The sequence below is a fragment of the Colias philodice genome, chromosome 9 (assembly GCF_061535455.1).
Source record: "Colias philodice isolate Cphi_HAF_F1 chromosome 9, ilColPhil1 Martin Lab GWU primary, whole genome shotgun sequence".
Taxonomy (NCBI): Eukaryota; Metazoa; Arthropoda; class Insecta; order Lepidoptera; family Pieridae; genus Colias; species Colias philodice.
The window spans coordinates 7,930,128-7,953,206 of record NC_143094.1 but is presented as its reverse complement, the minus strand read 5'-3'; the positions used below and the strand labels follow the sequence as shown (position 1 = coordinate 7,953,206).

The following is a 23,079-nucleotide window of genomic DNA, read 5'->3' as shown; positions in this document are numbered from 1 at the left end:
CACAACATTAACAATAATTTATATCTGAAGATAAAAATGAAAATGTATCTTGCATAACCACTTAAGTAGTTATTTATTTTAAAATTTATTTATTTAGTTTTTCCAATGACATATTCATCACGTTAACTGTTTAGATATTTTTAGGGGAAAAATGAAAGAATGAACTTTTTTTCGATAAAGAATAGGTATAGTAAACAACATTAACTTTCATTAAAAATTTCAATATTTCAAATAAAATGAAGGTAGGAATGGGTAGGTATGCAACATTCTTGCTTTAAATTGGGTGCGGTTGAGAGTTGAGCACAGAAGATTTTATGTAAGGACAGCCATGTCTAACAATTACCGAACAAAGACAAATAAATGCAGCAATAAACATGCACAACGGAAGTGAAAGTAAAGGAAACAACCGCTAAGATATTACTCTGAACGTGCAATTTATTGAACAACCAATTATCCACTGAAAACAAATTGCTTACATCTAGTAAGATTATTGTACAAATAATAAATATGTAATTATGAAAATATCCACTTCAATCGTAACTACATTAAGTATTCAAAAAGTCCTTTTCGTTGTACAGTTTTCTCTTCTTCGTGATGTTAAAATGACCTTTCTTTTCATTAGCTTTAGACGTTTTCCCATCGCAATACATTACTTGAAGAGTGCTTTGTTTTAAAGGTTTCTGGGAAGGAATGTAGGATTTTGGACTATCCGTGACAGAGTTAAAGTCTACAGTACAAGATGTATTAGGATAAACATCCCGTTCAACGGAATACGGTCGTTCAACTACGCTTTCATACTGAGACGGACATGTACTTTGTGCCAAGTATTTTTTGAATTGGCTTTGCTTGAGTTTCTCTTCGAGATCTTCCAATTTCTGTTGGTAGAAATAAAAATATATTTGTTAAGGTAACTGATGGAAAATTTATTACTGAGTGTCACAACAAAATTTCAGTAAGTATAGTTAGCATTTTTTTGTCAAAATATATACTTATTATGAAGTTTATGTTAGTTACGCTTAGTTATAAAGTGCCTACTTATGCATATTTTAAATTGGGATAAATTATGCTATCATTACCAAACATCATTCGTGCGATTTCTCGCTAAGCAATTTCATTATGCAACATCCTTTATTATCTGAAGGATAATGGTTGAATTACCGAAAAAATAACGTACACAATAATTATTGTCATGAATAATTAGCAACATTAAAATGAATTTATTACTTAGTATGAATATTCAACTTAGTCGAATTCAAAATTAACGATCAAAATTTGAACCTATGAAGTATGAACATTATTATATTATACCTATCAAGCAATAATCTATGTTCGAAATAACTTCCAGATTTATAAAGAAAGAAAAATAATAAGAGAAATCTAGCCCCTGAAGCCCCGTCCCCATATGCAAGTAGCGCACTGAAAATTTATAAGACACTTCGTGAAGCAATTCGTTTTGCAATTATAATTTTGTATACAAATAATTTAGTGCCTCGGTCGCCGACACGAACACATAGGTATGTATTCAATATTATGATTACCAACACGTAATATTACGTCTCTACTGGATAAATTTACTTCATTAATTTGCATATCATTTTAATATCTTACTAATGTAATCAACTTATTTCTACACGCTATGAAGTTTTACTACTCTGTTTTATCTTCATTTATAAAATGGAATAGCAGCCGAAACTCGTACAATATCTCAGCAAAATATACCTAGGTAATTCAGGAATAGGATAAAGGAGAGGAAAACTATCTAAATCCTCAATTTGTCTCTCAATTTGTCTGTATCAATTTAAAATGCATTTTAACTGAAAAGAAAGTTTCATCAGTTGGTAAAGAACTCAACTCAAGAAAGTTATTCAACGATTTACGTAAACGCATTAATCATTATTATTACTTTAATCTATTAATTAAGTGCATACAAAGATTATTCAACCATATAAATTATTTTTGAATATATTTTATGGACATTATAAAAAGTAGGTAAGTATATCTACTTAATAAGATTAATAAAAAATCCAAGTATTTTTATAACCGTAATAATATATATTTTTTATTTAGATATTTTTTCAGCATTATAATCGCAAATATTCCGGAATAAATGCTTATTAAACAAAAATGGAACGCCTGCGGAATCGGAATTGATGCGGAATTGTTAAATATTTGACATGTGGTAATTAGCTATTGTAATTTGATGGAATGTATGATAAAATATAACTATGTAAACAACTTTAACCAGTTTTTATAATTGTTGTACATCATCATCAACCTAAAACCTAATGGTTATTAGAGCGTATTTTCACCTGTTATTTCATGTAAGTACCTACCTAATTACACAACATTACCAACGAAGCATTATATTTTGAATTTCTTACATTTTATGAATTATTTGTTTACTTTGCATAGAACAACATTTGTACACTTTTAATTTATGCATCTATGCATTTTTCATACACGCATGTTAGTTCATAGTTGTCAAGCCGAAATGGCTGATTTGCTAAAAATATGTTATTCAACCAGTAATTTGTGTACCTAGCTTTGCCTACAGGTATATTCTATTAATTTGTCCACTGTTATAACCTACCTACATAATTGGTACTCATCATAGTTTTCAGTTGTTAAATGCTAGAAAAGGTAACAACTAGGTAGGTAGAATTTTGAAACAGTAAATATTTTCCTATACCTACTATGTTTGTTGGTATTAAAAATTTCAACGGACTAAAATCAGGATTTATTAATCATATTATACAATAACTTACCCGGCGATAGGCATCGATATTGGCATCCGTTCTTGCGGCTTGCCGTGACAATTGTTCCTGCAACTGGGCTACTTGCGACGCGCTGCGTTGGATTTTTTCTTCATATTCTAATACTACTACGTTCATCTATTTTTTAATGTGTTATTAGTAAAGAATAACATAGTTATTTAACTTTTTAATATCATTGAAATAACTTTTAATGTAGAGTTAGCGTTTAGCGCTTATGTATTCTGTGGTAGAGTGTAGAGTCTAATTTTAAGTGGAAAATAAGTAGGTAACTGATGATGTCTATACTAATATTGCTAAATTGAAGAGTTTGTTTGTTTATCAAGAAGTCATACTACAAATAACAGGAGTGGAGCTGCAGTAGAAAAAAAAATGGAAAACCTTCATGTTGAGAGAAGACGAATACCAAATACCAAGTTTCATCCAGGGTCAACTAGTACTTAGTAGGTATAGGTACTAAATATATTAATTATTAAAGTTTATTGTTTATTAAGTATCTACTACCACAGAATAATAACTAGTAATTAGCTTCCAGGTGCATGATTAATTTGCTGACAAACAGAAAACTCACTTTATCTCTATGCTCTGTTTCCATGTCACTGATTCTACTCCGTAACTCTTCAACCACACACGTTACCTGAGCCAATTGTGTGTCAGAATCGATTTGCAACTGTTGAACTATTCCGAAAAAAAAGAAACATATTTCTTAACGTATGATTTAAAATTTAAATATTTCGATATGTTTGATATTAGTTATCTAGACTAGATAGGCAGGTATAATATTTCTATACCGATCTACATAAGAAATCCTGGGACCTGGGCTGTGGAACTTGTGGAAGTACGAAATTAAACAAAACTTAGAAAAGTGGGTAACTAGATAGGTATACCTACCTTTTTGTTCATTCTCATTTATTATTTCGTTAATTCGTTTTTCCTGTGCATGATGTAATTCTGTTAGTGCATCGTCATGCTTTCTTATAATATTATTCTTTTCCTGTAACATGCATGTTGAAGTATTAATAATATTCACATTTTTAATAAGACGTACTTAGTTACCACAGTATTTTTTTTAAATGTACTTACTTTTTCCAAAGACGAAATACAAGAATCTTTCGAGATTATTTCCTCTTTTAATTTTTTTACATCGCGTCTAAGATAAACCAACTGTGACACAGTCTCCTGCAAATTGGCTATCATTTCACGCGATGTAATTAAATGATAACGGTGAGATTTTTCTAACTCTCGTGCTTCTGTTAAATCGGTTTCTAATTTTATGTTTATTTCACGTAGTTTTTTACACTCCTCCCTTTCATTTGAGAAGTCCTATATTTGAAATTGATTTATTTATAAGATTATTAACTAAACGGGGAAAGAAACTTCATTAATTAAATTAGGCATCCTTACGATTTTAGTTTTTGATAAGTTTTTTATCATAACTTCTAGCCGCTCATTAAAACTAACTCTATCTTCTTTTAGGTTTTCATCCATTTTATTATAAATTATAAAAAAATATGTTCTTTAAAGTTCTAATTAGAAATATACATCTCAATTATTAATATCAAAATCCACAAATTCAAGACAGATTCACATTTTCCGGTTTAAAGTTACCGCCAAAATATAAATGGAATACAGATAAAAAATGTTTGTCAACACAGGTAACCGATACCACAGAATAAAAACTAGTTGCCGATACGAACTCGAATGTATTGTTCTTTTTATTTAAAAATTACTTAGAAAAATTAAGACACATTAAAATTTATAATTTATAATTATTATATAAGGTATATAGTTAGGTAATTTATTGGTATCTATTTATATTTATTAAGTCCTTCTGGCTATTTTTATAATATACTTATATCTATAGGAATTATTAAAATAACATAGCTTTGACAAAAAACTTACCTATTTCCTCATTAATCACAGGTCACAGTCATAGCCTCATAGGCATAAATTAATAAACTATGAAAATTTTATTAAAGTTCAGTTAGTAGCTTGTTAGTAGGTATTCAGATAATAACATGCTATTTCAACATTTTGCCAAATATATCTAAGATCCATTTACCCATGTGGTATGTATGAAAAAATAACCATTCATTATCAATACTGGTCTATAATTTAAGTAGATAATAAAATCGATATAATAAATCACAGTACAAGAAAAAAATAATAAACATTGGTGATCTAATATTTTATTATATTCAAATGGCAGAGCTTGATTTAAATTGGGCATGTTCTACCTTATTCAACAGTTTGTGGTAAAATGAAAAGAAAATATATATTTTTTACAAGTAATATTTTAAATACAAAAATTATTCAACTTGTAACATGAGTTTTGATTCTTGTAATGTAGCCTTCAATTTAAAAGGTTTATTTAAATTTTCTATATTAAATTCTTCCCTTGCAAATTCCTCACCATCAGGATCAGCGTGTAGTGTAAAACTCATATTTTTAACATCATTACTTGAATCTATATCACATGAATACTGGCTAAATGGTGCTGTGCCTTCTTTAAACAATTTAACAGTTTGATTTAAATACTTCAGATATATATCTTTTCCCAAAAATTCAACCTCAGTATTGACATCTGTTAGCGATGAATTTGGAAAGTCCAATATAAGGCCAGCATGCTTTGCACAGCCCACAGCTATTACTTCATCAGGGTTGATACCGGATAAAACCTCAGCATTTGGCAACAAATTGGCGACTGCGGACTGAAGCTTGGGAATCTTCATACTTCCTCCACATAATATAATTTTACTTATTGTTCCATCAAAACTCTCTATAACTTTTTGTACTGGCTCTATATAAGCAGATATTTTTGAGGATAATATATTCTCAAATCTAGCCCTTGTAACATTCTGGCTGCAATCAACACCTTCTACCAATGACTCAATGAAAACATGTGCTGAATTTAATGTAGAGAGCACATGCTTGCAATTGTCAGCATGAGTTAAAAGTTTTGCCATGGCTCTACGGCTCTCCTGTGGGTCCAATTTCCATTTTTGCCTAAATTCTTGAGCAATATAGTCTGCCAAGTCTTTTGTCAAACTTTGTCCACCAAGATCAGATCTAAATATATTTTTCTCTATACTAATGAAACCTCCTGATACTTTGATGATTGATGCTGCACATGTAGAACCCCCAAGTCTATAAACTAACACATTCACATCTTCGGGGCTCTCTTCAATATTGTAAGCTAAGAGTGCAGCAGCTGGTTCGCTTATAACTTGTAAGACATCAAAACCTGCTAACTCTGCGCATTTTGTCAATCTTTCTCGACTGGCATGAGACCAGTGTAGTGGGGCAGCTAGCACTAATTTCAAATCTCCTTCATCTTTTACGGAATGACTAGCAATTGTAAAAAGTTTTGCATATATTTTTGTTGCTATATTATCTGGGTTGGAAAATAATTTAGTTTCACTTGTTTCAAATTCATAGACTAACTTTTCCTCATTTTGTATATGACATGACGATGAAGATTCAACAAACTTTAAATCTTCTTCAACCCAATCACAGTTCATAAGCCTTTTGTTATGTTTGATGATTGATTTTGAAGATGCCTGTCCTGATATCGCCGGTAATCCTACCTCCCATTCTGAACCATTAAGAGCTACAATTGCTGGTGTAACTCTATCTCCAGCATCATTAGCAAGAACAGAAGAGGTGCCATTATTGAAGGCTGCTAAACACCCGGAAATATTTCCTAAATGTATACCGTAAGCCACCGCCATATTATTGAGATAATTACATGAAATGCTTTAAATATTGAAAAAGAAACTTAACTGAATTTATAAACTGAAAACTATGTAGTTATTAAATCATATAATTTTACTAAAATTCGATAACCTCAATGCTCAATACGAAACAATGCTTTATTCTTGAAATCAAAGGCTGACAGCTTGAATCTGTCAGTTGTCTATTGAATTTGACAGAGATCGTGACAAATAATTTTTTTACATTGCCATTTAAAATATTTCCATTTAATTTTCCTTACGGTGGGCTTACATCAAACAATCACCTAGAAGAACATCAAACATAGAACACAAGAGCATTCTTTCGTGATCACAACGTGATCTTTTAGTTTAAACAAACGAAAACTCGTATTCAGTGTTATTCAGTATTAGAACATTGCATAGAATCTTTTCGAATGCACTAAGAACAACGAAATAATGCTCTACGCCTGTTTACAAGAATTTGACATAGTGAGAGTAGATTGAGCATTCGCTCGTCTGATGTAAATCGACCTTTACAAATTGTAAATACAAAAAAACATTGTCCTTGCAGTGTAAAAATAACAAAACTTAATTATTTTCACTTGAGAAAGGAATGCCGAAATATTATGCACGAAGATATTGAATTAATGCCTTCGCCAAATTAATGATTTTGAGTGCGACATAATATTTATTTATCAGACATCGATTATTGAACTATATAACAACAAATTGTACCCGAAAAAAAAAGGAGTACCTATGCGAGCGGACGAACGAAGTACAATAAAACGCACTAGATGACGCTGTATTAGTATTCAGTGTGGTATTCAGAATAAAACAAGCATATAGGTAGTGAGTTTCATGTTTTATGGTACCTAGATAGAAAATTATTTATAAGTGGTTTGAAAAACCAAAATAATCTCTACCTAGATTGGTCATAATGTTTTTGTTGTACGATTAAACATACATAATAGGTAGTTACATAACATTTAACAAAGTAGATTTTACTCTCAAAATACTTTTACAATCAGTATTAGAGTGGGACGCCACTTAAAAGGATAATCTTGTAATTTTGCTATTGGCATGAACGCGACCGAAATTTCAAATCCGCTAACAATTTTAAATCCACCCAGATATCTGGATTACATCCACGAAAACGAGGGTGTAATTTAAGGCCAACCACTTAGAAACTTTTTTAAATGTATTGTTTCATAGGTTTTCGTCATTATTTCGAAATTAAGGTTGGTTTCAGAAAAAAATAAAATGTTGGACAAACAAAACTACTACCTACTACTTGTAGATATTAAAAAAAATTGCTATTTTATAGGTCGTGTATAAATAAGAATAATTAGCCATAAATTAGATAATAAATTATTGATAAAAGGAAAATGTGACGTAAGGCGTTACCGGATTCAATGACACGTTCCCTGAGGGTTCAGTCGACCACGTGCCCATCTCCCCGGAATGTTTCGCAACTGATCAAATTTTGATTATTAAATATTGAATGAATCGTGATTGAATCGAACTTGAAAACAACAATTTAATAAAAAATACGGTATCATATTAAAAGGAAGTAATTTTTGTTTATTTGTTTTATTTTTATTGAAGTGAAACTTCTTTATCGGGGTTGGAAAAAAATTTAGTGTAACATTTTTTCGTTACGCGTGACATTTTTCCGTTACGCGCCATGTTTTTCTTATCCCTACCACGCGTGATTCGACGTATTTCTGTAAAGTTGCATATATATTAAATTATTTTAAGCTATTGCATAGCTTCTATCGCGGGCCTTGAGCGCGGGGACCGAATCGAGAAATTCCGTAACGAAAAAATCTCACGCTCCCCACTCCGACGGGCTTGGAGGTGTGGCTTGAAGGCATGCTATGCAATAGCTTTACCGCGGCAGTCCCCGAGTGCCACACGTCTTTTTATTTTTTGAAAAATAAGGTCATAAAGAAGTTTCATTTCTTACGTGTGTACCTACACTAGTACACGCAAACATTTTTTTTTCGCGTATCTAGGTACTCACTGTTCTGGTGAATAAACAAAAGAAAATTGTTTTTTAATAATATGCAAACAGCTGGTTCTGACACATTAGTTTGTTTCAGAAAACATCAAGGAAAACATCATTAAATCGGTATATCAAAGGCTCCTTTGAGTTTGAGCGCTAACCTCAAATATTTATTTGTCACCTGTAAAGATATACCATCTGTATAAAATATGCTTTATAATCGTTTAAAATACTACGGAATATGTTATTATTTTGTATTTCTTCTTTATTTTATTTAAAAGACAAAGTCATTTTAAGTGAATTAAAAAAATCGCTATTCATCCTAAGTATATTTTAAATTCTCAATTTCAAGAACCTAAGCCTTCATTTACATAGGATGCTCGACCCTTCAATCTTAAAACCGATTTATATACTGATTAACTTTCCTCTCAATTGCAAATTAAGGGTCAACTGGTCTCTACGAAGTCCTAATCTAATAATTGATAATTTTAATATTATAAAAATTAATTTAATTGAAACGAAATTGAAAAGCAAATTAAAGAAACATTTTAAATGAATCTATACGTACTAAATACCTACTAATATTATAAAGCTGAACAGTTTGTAGTTCCTCGATGAATGGGCTATCTTATACCGAAAGAATTTTTCAAATCGGACCAGTGGTTCCCGAGATTAGCGCGTTCAAACAAACAAACTCTTCAGCTTTATAATATGTATTAAGTATTAGATAGATTAAAGAGCTGAAGAGTTTGTTTGACATTTTTAAGCATAATAATCGATGTGGATTAATTTAACAAACAACGGTCATTTTTTGTTTTTGAATAAGTCAGTTGCTCAGTAGGTAATTAACGAGACCTTAATTTTATACGCCCACATCCTATTACGGCTTAATAAATAGAGAATGTAAATACGACTTGTGTTAGTAATTAAATTGTATCATTTGATCTTCGGTTACTAACGAGATTGAGATCATGGCAATAAATATGTATTCTAAATATTTAACTTCGGTCTTGAGTACCTAAATCTATTAATATGTACTTAGATTATTTTATGGAAAACTAAGCCCTGTAGTGTTCCGGTACCTAGTATACCTAATTGTGACTAGATTCAATTGCCAAAAGGGCTAGTTATGTAAGTATTTAAAAATTAGTATTGACGGTGACATAATTAGTATTATGATTATAAATAATTATGTTGAGGAAAATTATACCACGGCGTCTTGCCATATGGCATAGCAACCTATAGTTATCAGATTCCCAACATGTTTTGCAATTCCTGGAAAATGTATTGTAAATATTTATGAACCATCGTTGGTTTTTTATTCTATGTCTGTGACGTCAAAATCTAAACAAATCTTTTAAAATCCTACTTATTAACGCTATTATCTTAAGACTTGAAGTAACCACTTAACATGAAGCTCGTGCCATAATAATATTAATTAATTATCTTCCCCTTGTTAAAAACTCCATAATCAACAAAATGGCGTTGTGGGCCTGTTGATTGACATGCTTTTATCGCGTTTTAAAACGGGATTAGCATTATTTATATTTGATTGGGTACATACAATATTTTCTTATGGAAGGTAAGTACCTACGGTACCTACTTATTTTTATGTCACCTTAATCTAGGGTATTCTTAACACAAATCTCTATATTTTTTAATTCGATACCTATTATGTATTTACTTATTTTTTGTGTTACGAAAGAATAATACATTTTTTAATTAATAATTCATTTTCTTTAGAATCCAAAAATAAAAGATGCAGACATCGAAAGGAATATTAAGATTGTTATACAATATCGACATTCATTACATCACGAAAATGTATCCTGTTGGACTCCTTATCTCATACGTGAGATAGCGGTTGTCTTAGTTTCATTGGTATTACAAATGTGCCTATATAATATTTTGGTTCAATATCTTGGGAATCAACTAAGTCAACCCTCCCTAGACGAAAGCTCATTTCGTAGATATAATTAAGTTTGTTATTATTTATTTCTTCTACTTATTCAATTTAATCAGATATTAATTTGTAGGATAGCAAATTTTTCATAATATGTTATAGGAAAATGATAAAATGTTGTCACTAGACCACTATAGTAATTTATTTTACATGGAATTATTATTGGACTGTATTATAATATTTTTTTAATTGTATATATACAATACATATATTATACTACTCTTTGTTAGCTAGAAATATGTACTGGATATAGTGTAACAAATGTTAATGGCTTAGCTAATGGAGGTTGGATTGTACTCCCCAATTTATGTTCATAAAGAATGCTGCATAGCTCTTAGTGCCCCTCTAGAATTACATATTTTGACAAAATGGGTAGGTAAGTAATAGAAATATATTTTACTATTAAAAAAATTATTTACCTTTAAAATATAAAACACATACATAAAAATATATCTGCATTATGGAGTCTCATTTTCGCTTTTCTTTTATAAACCAATACATAGTCCTTTGAGTATATCGTGGGCAATGTTTTACTTTATTTCAATATACAATAAAATATCTTTTAAGGTATCCATAGAAAGCATTGAGCGAGCCCTCTTCAGCTATACGACTGAATGAAATTGCGTGTTCACGGTTTCGCTGAAAGCCAAGCGCTTCAGACCCTTTCGAGTGTGCGTTCGAGCCTTAATGCCTTCATTTTTTATATCTTTCCATTTCATATTTCTATATAGTACTCACGCAAACCTTGAAAGTTCTTCCGAACTTGCGTTGCGTGCGAACAGCGTGATCGCATTGAAATTAATCCTAACTTTTACTTCAGTCTTCAATATGTACGAGATCATTATACGGTATTACCCTTTAGGTTTTATTTTCACAAAAGCCTTGGATTGGTAAAAGGTTATTAACAAGTGCAATAAAAGCTCTATGCTAGATTTAACAGATGTAGTTTAAATAGGTACACTCACTGTTATTTAAGACGATACACAAAAAAAAATCTACTGCTTGGCGGGCGGAGTCTAATAGCTCGCTATCGCGAACGAATGAAACTTCATCAAATTATAAAATATCTATGATATTTATATGCGCCGTGAAGGTAAACTCGCATCAATTTGCTTTGAAATTGCTGAAGTGCAGAATAATTTTCACTTTTCTTTTAGCCCGAAAGGCTTATTTTAAAGCAATCTGCAGTTTCAATCCTTTTGAGGGTGGAAACATGACGATATTAAAGGCATGACTTGATACTATAATATATTGAAAGAAAGAAAGAAAGAAAGAAAATATTCTAATCTGCTTTTTATTTTTAAAATAATATTATGGTTTTTATTACATTAAAAATGTTGTATAGGTAACTTTGATATGAATTATGAATGAATGAATTATGAACATACCTTTTGTCATTAGCCTTGCTACCATTTTGAGAAATTAAGAAAATTGCGTGCTTATTACATATTACTATACCTATATCTATTCATAGGTACCAAATTGTAAATTAAGATCCAATTCAAACGAGGACAATTGCAATCAAAACTATAATATGTTAAATTGATCTTATTGAGACATGTGCCGTAAGTCGAATAAAATGTATTTCTAAATAATAAGTGTTTTATCAACAGTCTTCCAGATCACGAGTCTATCGATTCTCTTACACAACTTTGTTGTTGATTTAACGTCGGATCGATCTTTCGTCCCTACGGATCGTAAAACCAGTAAAACTAGAGCTACGCTTTAAAAATATATTTTATAGTAATACTAGCGACCCGCCCCGGCTTCGCACGGGTGCAATGCTGATACTAATTATACACTACAGAAAAACTGTGAACGTTGTATATAAAAACATAGCGGCCCGCTCCGGCTTCGCATGGGTATAAAATAGATAGCCGGGCGGATGTTAGTGAACTTAGCAGATCATTTTTAGCAGATCAAAAAAAAATGTGAGTTCTTATCGCGTGCAGTTGAGTTCTACAGTTCCTGATACTTTTTAGAAATAGTTCTGGCGTTTTTACCTTAAAAAACGACATTTGAAAAAATGATCTGCCAACTTCCCGTAGCAGATCATTTTTAGCAGATCAAAAAAAAAATGTGAGTTCTTATCGCGTGCAGTTGAGTTCTACAGTTCCTGATACTTTTTAGAAATAGTTCTGGCGTTTTTACCTTAAAAAACGACATTTGAAAAAATGATCTGTCAACTTCCCGTAGTAGATAATTTTTAGCAGATCAAAAAAAATGTGAGTTCTTATCGCGTGCAGTTGAGTTCTACAGTTCCTGATACTTTTTAGAAATACTCGCGTAAAATGAAACACTAGAAAATTTATTTATGTCATATTTCATCACGCCGTAGCACCATGCCGTAGCATCACGCCGTATCATCACGCCGTAGTATCATGCCGTAGCATCATGCCGTAGCTTCATGTCGTAGCATCATGCCGTAGCATCATGCCGTAGCATCATGCCGTAGCATCATGCCGTAGCATCATGCCGTAGCATCGCGCCGTAGCATTACGCCGTAGCATCACGGCGTAGCTTCACGCCGTAGCATCATGCCGTAGCATTACGCCGTAGCATCATGCCGTAGCATCACGCCGTAGCATCATGCCGTAGCATCACAGCGTAGCATCACGCCGTAGCATCACGTCGTAGCATCACGTCGTAGCATCACGTCGTAGCATTACGTCGTAGCATCACGTCGTAGCATCACGTCGTAGCATCACGTCGTAGCATCACGTCGTAGCATCACGTCGTAGCATCACGTCGTAGCATTACGTCTTAGCATCACGTTAAGCCGGGTCCAGGTCGGATTTTTTCAAATGTCGTTTGTTAAGGTAAAACGCCAGAACTATTTCTAAAAAGTATCAGGAACTGTAGAACTCAACTGCACGCGATAAGAACTCACATTTTTTTTTTTGGTCTGCTAAAAATGATCTGCTACGGGAAGTTGGCAAATCATTTTTTCAAATGTCGTTTTTTAAGGGGGCGCATAAAGCAAAATAACCAATCTTCTATTAGATGATACGTGTAATATGCAAGACCAAATCTAAAAAATAAAATATATATCAAACTAGATGATATGTTCAACGATTCTGTTTAATCAAAAACATAAAATATTAAAATTTACTCGATAAAAAAAAATCACCAAGTTAGCTCTAATTTTCACACTTTTACGTTTTCTACTTGACATGGTAATACTTATTATGATTTTTTTTTCATAAACAATTATATTAAAACATTTGCAAGATATTTGTCAGAGCATTTTGTGTAATTACTTTTAGTTTTGGTTTTATCTGCGATAAACCACTTTTATCGTGACAAAATCAAACGTTTATCTCGAGAAAAAAAGAGCGCCAAAAGTGGTTTATCGCAGATAAAACCAAAACAAAAAGTAATTACACAAAATGCTCTGACAAATATCTTGCAAATGTTTTAATATAATTGTTTATGAAAAAAAAATCATAATAAGTATTACCATGTCAAGTAGATAACGTAAAAGTGTGAAAATTAGAGCTAACTTGGTGATTTTTTTTTATCGAGTAAATTTTAATATTTTATGTTTTTGATTAAACAGAATCGTTGAACATATCATCTAGTTTGATATATATTTTATTTTTTAGATTTGGTCTTGCATATTACACGTATCATCTAATAGAAGATTGGTTATTTTGCTTTATGCGCCCCCTTAAGGTAAAAACGCCAGAACTATTTCTAAAAAGTATCAGGAACTGTAGAACTCATCTGCACGCGATAAGAACTCACATTTTTTTTTGATCTGCTAAAAATGATCTGCTAAGTTCACTAACATGCCGGGCGGCCGGTCGGTACCGCCGCAAACGCTACGTCCCGCAATTTTTAAATCTGTAATATCTTCGAAAATATTCACTTAAATCATACGGTATAAAGGGCCATATAGATCTATATTAAATGAACAATGTATTCAAGGTATTTAATTGGTTAAGGATTAATGCTGTATTGGTTAAAATCGCATCGAAAATTAGCCATTATTTGTCGTAAAAAGTAAATGACAAAAAAAAGTTATTGTGGGTTATCCATAAGAGATAGACATATACCATTGCGGACTTTTCTGTAGACCTTTTCAATGTGTATAATACTAAGTACATTATTTTGATAAAACTCGTAGGGTTCAGCCTGCGTTTGCAATGTAAGCGGAAAAAATGTAATTTTTTACGACATCACATTAGAAACCTCAAAAATAACAGTACTTCTCCACTATTTAGTGGATGTTATTATACATATAAACCTTCCTCTTGAATCTTGAATCTATTAAAAAAAACCGCATCAAAATCCGTTGCGTAGTTTCAAAGATTTAAGCGTACAAAGGGATATAGGGAAATAGGGACATAGGGACAGAGAAAGCGACTTTGTTTTATACTATGTAGTGATGATTATGAGTCTTATTTATGTAGCAGGTAGATACTAAAGAGATATGATTAGAAACACATTGGTGACTGTTACAAATATTATATCGAACTCCTTAAAATATAGTATTTAAAAAAGTTTTTGTTAATATTTTGTTTTGTTTATACTTCTATAAAGGTGTGGGTTCCATGTATATGGTGGGTTCCATAGTGGAAACCACAGATCACATAAACTTATGGTGGAAACGAATTATTAAAGGTAGAGCTCGAATACACCTACACTTTAATATTATTTTACAATGAAATACAGAAAATACTTTATTTTGAGATTTTTCAAGGAAACAATTGATTGATAGTGTTCCATTCCCTGTTGAAAAGTGATAAAAATTGACGCGGTAGGTAATTGGTACAGCCAATAATAAATCTTTCCACTTTTATAGAAAGTTGTAAGAAAAATTTCAACAAAATTTAATTGAACTTTGAATATTCAATTTTAAATTAATTGGGAATTAAACAAACTCGAGAGATTTTTCATTATCTATGTACCTATGAACTTACTTTACTTTATTCTTTAGGTACTCAATCATTTGACACGGTCAAACTATTGAGAGTATATTGTAATAATATGTTTAAGTATTTATTTGTCATTGTCTAATTCCTCAGGTACTTTGACTTTGTTTGTCTAGCAAATAAAATCTATATTCTATTTAAGTGAATCGAATATAGATTTTGAGTGGGCGTTATGAATAGAGAGAGGAAAAACACCGGGGTGACAGTATTAATAATGTTTATTGACCTCCGAGCTTGAAGAAATTATTATTAAATGACTAGATGTGCCCCGTGGTTACAGCTACGGCTACAACCACGGGCAATAACTTTCATCCCCTACTTTATTAATAAATACCCAATTTTTGGTTTTCGCTGTAGATCGGTGGAGTGTATAAATATATGTATACTAGATTTCCGCCCGCGGCTTCGCCCGCGTTTGCAAAGAAAAACCCGCATAGTTCCCGTTCCCGTGGGATTTCCGGGATTAAAACTATCCTCTGTGTTAATCCAAGTTACCCTCTATATGTGTACTAAATTTCATTGTAATCGGTTCAGTAGTTTTTACGTGAAAGAGTAACAAACATCCATACATCCATACATCCTTACAAACTTTCGCCTTTATAATATATATTAGATATTAGATGAAAGTACATTAATAAAGACATCTTACTGATAAATTATAGATTAATTACATATATGTGTGTAACATCTGTTTAACAAATCCAGATTAGCTGACATCTCAAAGTAAAACCCAAACAGCTTGATTGTTAACACAATATATCCCTACATTATAATATCTACTTACACTTGGAAACGATTACCTATATTATCTCTTGAGAGATAAACTTCTTATGAATCGCTTCAGAATAAAATAGGATAAGTAATAAAAATTTTCCTATTTAATACTACATGATTGATATTTATTATTTATATATTTTCTAAACTTTTAACCTCAATATTCAATTAAATTGTTACATTTTATTATTCGACATTGAAAACATAGTTCGGTTATAAGTTATAACCAATATGGAAGTATTAAATTTAGATTTGAAATGAATTTGAAACACAATTTTAAATTATATTTATTCAATTCAACAAAATTTGAAATTACCTAATATTATCCATGTTTTCACCGTGTTTTCAATTTGCAAAATGTTCAATATTGGCTTAGTTATTCGGAGGAATATATCCTCAGGCTGTTTAATCGACAATACGAACAAACCAAATCCGAATGCGGGCGTATAGCCTTATCAGCGTATTATCAAAAGGTTGTCCTTCTATGTCAAAGCAACCCGTTCTTCTAATGTATTTTAATCAAGTCTGTTTACGTACCTACATTCAATACATCAAAAGATGGAGTTCTATAGAAATTTCCAGCGTTGTACGTTTCGACTCACGACGTAATAATAATTGAAATGTACAAAATACATTCACAAATTCAAATCTACTTAAACTACTTATTTAGTCTTGCAAATATAAATTTATAAAATGTAATAAAATTACATAACAACATATATCTATTATTCTACTTAAGATTAACTTATATGTAAAAGGTAGATACCTCTAGACTCTACTCTCTACAAGGTACATATTATTAATTAGTATATCGCCATTAAAGAGTCAGCTAGTCACGTGTTCGAAAACTGCAATCTCTAATCTCTAATAAAATAATAGTTTAAATTAATATACTCCATATTAATATTATAGTCCCAATAATGCGGTGTAAGCAAAGGGAATATTAATTTCAAAGTTAATACCCAGTCATGGCAGTAACGTGGGTTGCAACGTAGGTAGTTAAGTCTATTTAGCAAGCGAAACGTCACGTACGTGGCCGTGGGTCAGATCGATGGACATATTAATAAATGAGTCCAACGGGGTTCTTATCAAATATATTTGATATAACTTGCAAGAAAATTTAAATAGAAACCAATATTAAAAATTAAAGACTAGAGCAAAAATTATAATGGTCTTTAATATCCTAGATTTTATATTCATATACCTACTTATGTAAATTTTACAACTGTACATAATATTATTATTGAACTAAATTAGTCTATGAAAAACCACATCTCTTCTTTAATACTAGATTATGAGTACGTACCTATACGTTTAATTAGTTATCTTGGGCTCGGTGTATCGAATTTTCAGATGCTATTTATATAATATCATAATGATAAAGTATTTGATATCGACAATCTGCAATATCTCGTGGCCAAAATGAGTACTTTGTATGAACAATGAACATGTTTCCAAAAATAAATAGGTATGTTATTAAAGCAATAACATGTAAGAGCATTATTCATTGTTCATGGAAAGCTTTGTTTATAATATCATTTTACAAATTGTTTTGTTGTATCGAATGTATTCGATAACACATGGTTTCAGCGGATATTAAAAGATAGGATCACAAAACAAACAAAGTAAATCAATCAATGGGATCGTTGTTATTTACCTATCATCCCACTCAAGCCAACAAAGGAAAGGTTGTGTGAAAATAGGGCTGAAATGTTTTTTTCCAAAAGTAGTTTAAAGACTTTCAGGCATTATACTTAATCGTATCTTTTTATCTGCCTTTTTATAATTTTAACACCGGTACAAATCATAGACATAACAAAGTACATTGTAATACGTTGAGAAATTAACATTATTTTTGTCTCGGAGGAGGTAATTTAAACTTAAAAACAACTAACAGTCGTTTAAATGACAAAACGGGGCCGGTGGGCCTGAAACAGCGAAACTTTTCAAAATTACCGTCTTCTAACAAAGTAGATATCTACTATTTAATTATAAAGTGTATTCTTTGAATTATGGATACAGACTTAAAGGTTTTCACAACCTGATAGAGCTTCCCTTCTAATCTCGTAAGCATACATAATTTAGCGGCTATAATAAATATAATATTAAAAAAAAATAAGGTCACACAAAATTATAACATTGTAAATATAATAAATTGGACTTAAAAGGCTCCAAATGTAATAACTTCTTAATGTGTAGGTATATTATAATTTAAGTTTGAATGAGCAGCAACTACAAAAGTAGTTGCTGCTCATTCAAACTTTATAACTGCAGCGGCCAGTTGTCTTGAAAGTTAAAAGTAATAATTGAAAAGCTCACATGGTTTTGGAGTATTAGATTTATGTAAACCTTGAACCTTAACTATTGAAAAGAAAAGAAACTGGTTGTAGTATTTCTTCATAGCTAATTTTATGTTCAAATGACGAAAATAAGTTCTCAATAATGGTCGATTGATCATTAAACTTACGTCTATTAAAATGTTCACGTGAATTTCATAATGATCAAACGATCGTACTTTGCGCGCTAACGGACTTGTATACCCTCGTCTGTCGACAGGTCTATTGTATCATTGCAAACTCGAACATTATAAATGAATAATCAGAGCAAATTAATTGTCTGCAATGCGACATCTCTTTGACTTGCCCCATTAACAATAGCCCACCAGATTGAATTGTATTGTAATCAATTAAAGGTATACTTCTTACGTTCCTACCTATTGTATTAATATAATTCCTAATTGTGTAGAGTGTTTTGACAAATTACTTCAAATACTCACTCAGTATTTTGTGCTATAAGGGAGCAATAACATTATTCACGAAATTCGAAGACTGAAATGAAACAATCGCGTGGGCTGTAGCTAGTGTTGCCAGGTCAAATTTGTTTTAAATCGGTACATCAGGTCAAAAAAATCGGGATTTTGGGTTGTAAATCGGGACAGAAAAAAAACAAGGTATTTTTGAATCCGGGTTCAATTTAATTTTTTTTTATTTAATGCGTTTTAAACTTCTGTATTACCCTAAATTAAATATGGATCTATCTTACATAACAAGTACATAATCAGTCTGGCTAGCTAGACTAGTAGAAATTATAAAATATAATCAAACTTTAAGGCCATGTTCACGAAGATGGCGGGAGCGGCGCGGGAGAACTAATTTTGAATTTCGAACAGTTGAAATTCAAAAATTTTTCGCCCTCGCTCGCTGCTCCCGCCAACTTCGTGAACACGGCCAGAGTACAGAAGAATAAGAGCGAGCGCCCACGAGCAACTTTGTCTCCGCAACAATTTTGTCTCCGCAACTATTTTGTCTCTCCAGCCATGGGCTAGTATGAAAGTGCGCGTACGTAGCGACGCAACTCCCGGGAGACTTTTTTGTCCGCGGGTTCGGAGACAAGCCCGCGACGCAACTGTCGCCCTATCTATTGGTTTCAATGCAAGTGCGCGCACGGCGACAAAAATGTTGCCAGGCGACGGCCGCCGGCCAGTTGCCGCGTAACCGGCGTAGCGATAATACCTATTTATGTCAACGTATTTATTCTCGTACACAGTAGTTTTAACCGACTTCAAAAAAAGGAGGAGGTTATCAATTCGGCCGGTATATTTTTTGTATGTATGTATACCAATTACTCCAAGGTTTCTGAACCGGTTTACGTGATTCTTTTTTTTTTTTTTGATGCGGAATGGTGTGGAATTGGTCCCATAAATTTTATTCGGATAAGCCCAGTAGTTTTTATTTTATGAGCATTTTTGTCTGGTCTCGATGACTTAATTGAAATGTAGCAAGTAACTTTGATTCATTTCCAGGTAACTGATTGAGCTGAAATTTTGTATACGCATGTAAATTGGATAACGATGAAACATTATTATGACATAGAGCTGATTTGATGATGGAGTCGGAAGGTGGTCATAGGAACTTAGTAATATATTGACTCAACTTTATCGAGTTTGGGCTCGTTTGATTCGTGTTGAAAAATACACTAAAAAGTATTAAATAAAAACTAATTTACTTTTTACAATTACGATTACATATCTATACTAATATTATAAAGAGGAAAGGTTTGTAGATATGTATGGTTTTCAGTTTTCACGCATAAACTACTGAACCGATTACAATGAAATTTAGCACACATATAGAGAGTAACTTGGATTAACACATAGGATAGGTTTTATCCCGGAAATCTCACGGGAATGGGAACTATGCGGGACAAGAGCACAGACCACAACCGTCTCTTCGAAAACCATGTTGATAAATGAAGAAAATTTTAAAGAAAAAGTTGCGTTGCTGTCGCTTTCGTGAGCGCATCGTTCAAAACTTTGCGAGGAGACAGCGACAGAGACAAAATAGTTGCCGGGCAACTAAGTTGCTCGTGGGCGCTCGCTCTAAAGTATTTATGTTAATAAGTGATGTGATGTGACGCTGATGTGTGCTATTTTGAATTTGACATAGTGATGTATTGAGTAAAAAATATTGTACACATTTTTTTTTCTATTTCGCATTTTGATTTATCGGGACATTTAGCGTCCCGATCAGGTACAAATCGGGACGCGTCCCCAGACCCCAGAAAATCGGGACGTCCCGCGTAAATCGGGACACCTGGCAACACTAGCTGTAGCTTATAATATAGCTTACCGTGACAAAACATGCGAGAGAAATTTAATTTCCTTTGGAAATTCGACGATATACAGAATTTATGCTACAAACATTTCTATGCAAATGTTTCAAATAGATTTCATTTTAAAAATACAGCCGATAAACTGTCTTCTTCTTCTTCTTTGTCGATTCACTCTTGGCAGAGCGGTCGTGGTCACGTTGAGACGTCCACATCGGTGGTAGAGGCGGACACAGCTTTCCGCACGATCTCCCGCCATCTCTTCCTGTTACTAGACTGTCTGGCGCAGTCTGATACGCGAATTCCTACAGCAGATTTCACTTGGTCGGTCCAGCGCATTGGTGACCTGCCGCGCGATCTGATTCCTTCCACCTTTCCTTGTACTACTAGCCGATAAACTGTACTGACTTAGTTAATGAGTATACTATTTTGGAAGGTAATAAAAATGTTTTTACAGCTAGCGTCAAGAATATACTTACGTATAAAATGGGAATATTGACATTATTTATTTTAAAAACTATTAATATCAGTACGACGCATGCCTAATGCGACTTTGACTGTTTTCAGCTTAGAGCATTAATGTTCTAAGGTTTTCAGTCTCTATTGTTTCTTAAGACTCAATTTTTGTAAAATCTGTTTAATACTGAAACGAAGCGTATTGGTTTCAATGTCAATGTAGATTATATTGTAATATAAAAACGAATACAAAAGGTAGACAATCGTGCAGACACTTTTATGTCCCTTGAAATACGAGCACTGTCTATTCCTCTCACGAACTATAGATTTGTAGAGCTTATCAATGTCTGAGTTCCTTTCCAATGGCGCCAAATGTTTTTCTATATACAGAATAGTATAACTTCACTATTGTATCAATTCAATTTGGATTTGTACACAACAATTTAACCCACTTAAGCATCTGACGATTTGCCAAGATCAAGGAAATTTTCGCGCTCCAAAAGAGCACAATATGTACGTGAATGAAAAGTACATTATAATATATCTAGAAACGCACTACATTATTTTTAATTAAAAGTATGACTGACAAAAATATGGATAATTTTAAAGTTTCAATAGCAAATGTAGATATAAAATGGCGTGGCGTGGGTGCCAATATAATAAAAATATATTTAAAAAATAAAAAATAATTTGGAAAATCCAAAAGTGCACGCCTCATAATTTTTTTTTAATAAATATTTATTAATTATTATTTTTGTTTATTTAATAACAATTAAACCACATCGAATCAGACCCTGAAAAATGAAAGGGTTCTATTCCTGAGCATACTCAAGCGTAAGAGAAAAAAAAAGACTCGATTAGTAAAGTATTTCGGTCGCTATCGTGTTAACAAGAAAAAGGATCCGCACATACAGACACACGGACGTCCAAGACAGAACTTTTTTAAACTGTTTTTTAACTAGTTTAAATAACAAAAATGACATCAAAAATATCATGAACGTTAAAAATAGTGTTTTTTCTTAATATGTGTGTGTATGTATTATCTTACAAGTGCAATGTATGATACATAAAGACATTTTAAGTTTGAAAAATCAGATGTTTTGCGCGAAGTGACAGTAGTACCCACCTCAACGCTTCGCTTATGAGGCGTGCAATAAGTTAAAACCGTACTTTCGGTAGTTACGCATTTTGTACCGATTTTCCATTTTTATTCCAATTTTAGAACATTTCTTAGAAATAACATGAATTTATTAACATACAACAAATTGTTGACATTTGATTAAAGAAATCCATAAAACTCATCTCCAATAGAATAACAACGTAGTATCGAAATCACAGCTTTTCAGAAAAAATAAAAACTGTTATGATTGCATTGCTCCAACTTCCTATTATCCGATTAAAGTGATTGAGGTATGCAATATGCATGGAAAGATATTTTTTTCTATGTAATAAAATAATCAATTATAGACATAAGCAAGGAGGCGGTATTAAAGAAGGATAATAGAATTATGTGAAATTCTGGACCATTAATATCTATAGCTGCTTTAATCGTAGTATAGCATAATATTGTATGCTATGGGCATACCTAAGTGCGATATCAACTGATACCTTTACGAATAACATAGTAATGTTGTATTGTAAGTATGTATGTTTACATTAATTTAATAAAATAAGAATAGCAAATGCAGTAATATTCTCTGTATCATCTCAAACAAGAACTATTATGTATTTTAGTGCTAAGCCTAATAGCCGTTGCAGATACGGCATATTATTTCACTAGGTAATAGCCGTTACAGATACGACATAATATTATTATTTTACACCTCAATAAATCACATGCGTTCAATCCAAC

General features: G+C 32.1%; 2 protein-coding genes across 2 annotated transcripts; both read right to left on the bottom strand.

Moving 5' to 3' along the window:
• Positions 1 to 523: 523 nt before the first annotated feature.
• LOC149485961 (uncharacterized) lies at positions 524 to 4,328 on the bottom strand. Its single transcript, XM_089698658.1, has 6 exons — positions 4,176 to 4,328; positions 3,855 to 4,094; positions 3,663 to 3,765; positions 3,343 to 3,449; positions 2,766 to 2,891; positions 524 to 875 (listed from the first exon to the last, which is right to left on the bottom strand). The coding sequence occupies exons 1-6, from the start codon at positions 4,257 to 4,259 to the stop codon at positions 546 to 548; spliced, it is 990 nt and encodes a 329-aa protein (XP_089554784.1). The 5' UTR covers positions 4,260 to 4,328; the 3' UTR covers positions 524 to 545.
• A 717-nt stretch (positions 4,329 to 5,045) lies between these two features.
• LOC149485960 (heat shock 70 kDa protein 14-like) lies at positions 5,046 to 6,675 on the bottom strand. The gene has a single exon (XM_089699280.1). The coding sequence runs from the start codon at positions 6,500 to 6,502 to the stop codon at positions 5,081 to 5,083; it is 1,422 nt and encodes a 473-aa protein (XP_089555406.1). The 5' UTR covers positions 6,503 to 6,675; the 3' UTR covers positions 5,046 to 5,080.
• Positions 6,676 to 23,079: the final 16,404 nt, after the last annotated feature.

Bases quoted from the DNA above. Each gene is read 5' to 3' on its own strand.
- LOC149485961 (XM_089698658.1), bottom strand. From the start codon at position 4,259: ATGGATGAAAACCTAAAAGAAGATAGAGTTAGTTTTAATGAGCGGCTA. The intron at 3,766-3,854 runs GTAAGTACATTT...TGCATGTTACAG, and splicing joins GTATTTCGTCTTTGGAAAAA to GAAAAGAATAATATTATAAG. The intron at 2,892-3,342 runs GTGAGTTTTCTG...ATTAAAAAATAG, and splicing joins AAACAGAGCATAGAGATAAA to ATGAACGTAGTAGTATTAGA.
- LOC149485960 (XM_089699280.1), bottom strand. From the start codon at position 6,502: ATGGCGGTGGCTTACGGTATACATTTAGGAAATATTTCCGGGTGTTTA.